The sequence below is a fragment of the Mus caroli genome, chromosome 14 (genome assembly GCF_900094665.2).
Source record: "Mus caroli chromosome 14, CAROLI_EIJ_v1.1, whole genome shotgun sequence".
NCBI lineage: Eukaryota > Metazoa > Chordata > Mammalia > Rodentia > Muridae > Mus > Mus caroli.
In genome coordinates, this window is record NC_034583.1 from 70,811,923 (window position 1) to 70,814,783 (window position 2,861).

The 2,861-nt window shown below is 38.2% G+C and overlaps 1 protein-coding gene across 1 annotated transcript in view; it reads left to right on the forward strand.

The window, feature by feature from the left end:
• Positions 1 to 2,619, forward strand: part of Olfm4 (olfactomedin 4) — a 23,029-nt gene extending 20,410 nt beyond the window's left edge. The window contains exon 5 of the mRNA XM_021182589.2: positions 593 to 2,619. Coding sequence (XP_021038248.1) covers positions 593 to 1,404 — 812 coding nt within the window. The 3' untranslated portion in view covers positions 1,405 to 2,619. The remainder of the gene's footprint in view (positions 1 to 592) is intronic.
• The last annotated feature ends 242 nt before the right edge of the window (positions 2,620 to 2,861 follow it).

Genomic DNA, 2,861 nt, shown 5'->3' on the forward strand with positions numbered 1-2,861 from the left:
CTCTCTCTCTCTCTCTCTCTCTCTCTCTCTCTCTTCTCCTCCTCCTCCTCCTCCTCCTCCTCCTATTCCTCCTCCTCCTCCTCGGTGTCCCAGGAAAGGCAGGAAGACTCCCCCTAGGACTATCTTTCATTAATCATAGTTTTTCCTAGGGCTGACCCTGATAAGTAGGGCTTTATGAGGAAAGAATATGTTCCTAGAATGATATTACTTTCTCAATTTTGCTACAGAAAATTAAGATACTTGAAAATGCGATCTGGGAGAAGAAAATGTACACAATATCAACGTTCCCCCCTTATTTCTGGGATATTAAACTTTAAAATGTGGCTTTATGGAATTCTATTACATCCATTTTCCAATTTGAAAACCTACTGATGAAAACATGAGGCTGTTTTCATACTACGTGCACAGATCTCTACCTCTGGCAGTAGGCTCACACTGAGACAGAAACAAAGGGTGGCTCTTCTCCTCTAGAAAATGACTGTTATTGAACTATGGCGGGAAAAGTTTTGAGGATTGATTTTGGTTCTTAGGATATTAAATTGTTTAATCACCCATTTTCTCTAAGAATGTCTTTTCTTTTCTTCTTTTATAGGAAGCTGTAGCCATGGTGGCGTGGTGAACATCAGTGCTCCTTCTGTGATTCAGCTCAACTGGCTGGGGTTTAGTTATAAATATGGTGCCTGGGGCCGAGATTACTCTCCTCAGCATCCAGAGAGAACCCTGTACTGGGTGGCACCTTTGAATACAGATGCAAGGGCTCTAGAGTATTACAGACTTTACGACTCACTGGACAATTTGTTAATCTATTCACATTTCCGAAACTATCAGATTCGCTATGGTCAAGGAGGTGGTACGGTAGCATTCAACAACAACCTGTATGTGAATTGGTACAATGGGGGGAACATTGCCAAAATTAACCTAACTACCAATGTAGTTGATGTGAATCGGCCCCTCCCTCTGGCTGCCTACAATAATCGCTTCTCATATGCTAATGTGAATTGGCAAGACATTGACCTTGCTGTGGATGAGCAAGCACTGTGGGCAATTTATGCAACTGAGGCCAGCACCGGTAACATAGTGATTAGTAAACTCAATGACACCACTCTTGAGGTGATAAGCACTTGGGTTACCAAGCAGTACAAGCCATCTGTTTCAAATGCCTTCATGGTATGTGGAGTTCTTTATGCTACTCGCACTTTGAACACCAAAACAGAAGAGATCTTTTACTATTATGACACAAACACAGAGAGGGAAGGCAACCTAGCCATCAGAATGAGAAAGATGCAGGAAAGAATTCAGAGCATCAATTATCATCCCTTTGACCAAAAACTTTATGTCTATAATGATGGTTATCTTCTGAACTATGATCTTGTCTTCTTACAGACGCCCAGGCAACCTGTCTAAGTGTTAGGGTGAAGGAGGGATGAAATTTGATGGCAATTTTCTTCTCTACATATTTAGACAGCTTCAGGGAAGTCTAGGAGTGTGTTTCTTTAGTCATGATGTTAGTAGAGATAGTTTTATCACAAAAGAGACCTAGACCATTTATCTCAGTTTGATTTCTCTTGGGAATTATCATCCTCTTTGGATAGATTTAACAAATGAAATAAGGTCTTTGCAGGTAAAGTTCTCAGAGGCTAGGGGTGCTATGAGCCTAATAAAGTTTCTAGTGAGGTGAAGTCTAGAAGATAAAGAACTTAAGGGGTACTTAGTATGAATTCTGGGAATTCTTTCTCTTGGAAAATTTGCATGGTAACCCAGCACATAGAACTATTAAGTTGTCCATGGCGGAAAGGACGCTGGGGCTTAATTAGGTAGATCAACATCAGGAAGTGAACATGAGAGCAAATATTTAGCTTTGTTTTCCTGCTGGTTCCTGGAACCTGCTTTGTGTATAGCAGATAGGTAAATTTGGCATCTTAAGTTATATCTCTTAGACATTTTGAGTTTTCTGTAGAATGGATCTATTGTATGTTAACTTGCACAGTACAAATATGTCCTGGAAGGGTTTTCAGATGATATACTTGGGTTTTCTTTTCTTTCATTCTTCGCCTACATAATTCAGTATACCCCCTTACCTCATAATTCAGGTCTCAAGACAACCATAAGATTAGAAGCAGACTTAACAACCAGTCACATTTCTCTACTGCTTATGTGTTTTTCTTAGACATTAACTAGTTTTTTTTATGGATCAGATATAAAATCAATGAACGTTCTTTTGTATTTTCCTGCAATTTTGGTTTATGTAATTACAAGACTGTAAAAAAATATCAATTGTTAGTGATGTTGCTGGTTGCATTTCTAGCTATCTAATAAAGATCGTGAAATAAGTTGTACCAGTTGTTTCATATAGTTTCTCTCTTTAATCCTGGAATTTGCAAGAAAGTGAAAAATTTTCTATATGTAAAACTTTATATATAAAAATAATATAGGAAATCACCTTGTAGTATCAGCTTAATCAGGGCACCACTTGGGAGCATGCTAGGTGCAGATTCTCTGGTGGCTTTGAATGGCTCTATCTATCACATGGTCTTGGTCATTTTCCACTGATGTTCAAATCCTAATCTTTAAATTCTGTCTTTCTATTTTTTAAAATAAACTATTAAAGAGTGAACTGAACTAAATATTTTCATTTTATTTACCATTTTTAATTTTAAAAAGACAGACAGACAAACACCCGACTTAATAGAGTGATCATATCCTGCTATGGGATATGAACAAGGCTTATCCCCTAAACATTTGAGGCCAGGAGTGCACACACTAGCAGAAAATATCAATAACTTTTAGAAGAGCCCAAAGTTGGATGGATTTTTAGTGTTCATTTCCCTTTGAAACCCACTCTTTCTGGCAGCTTTTATTGT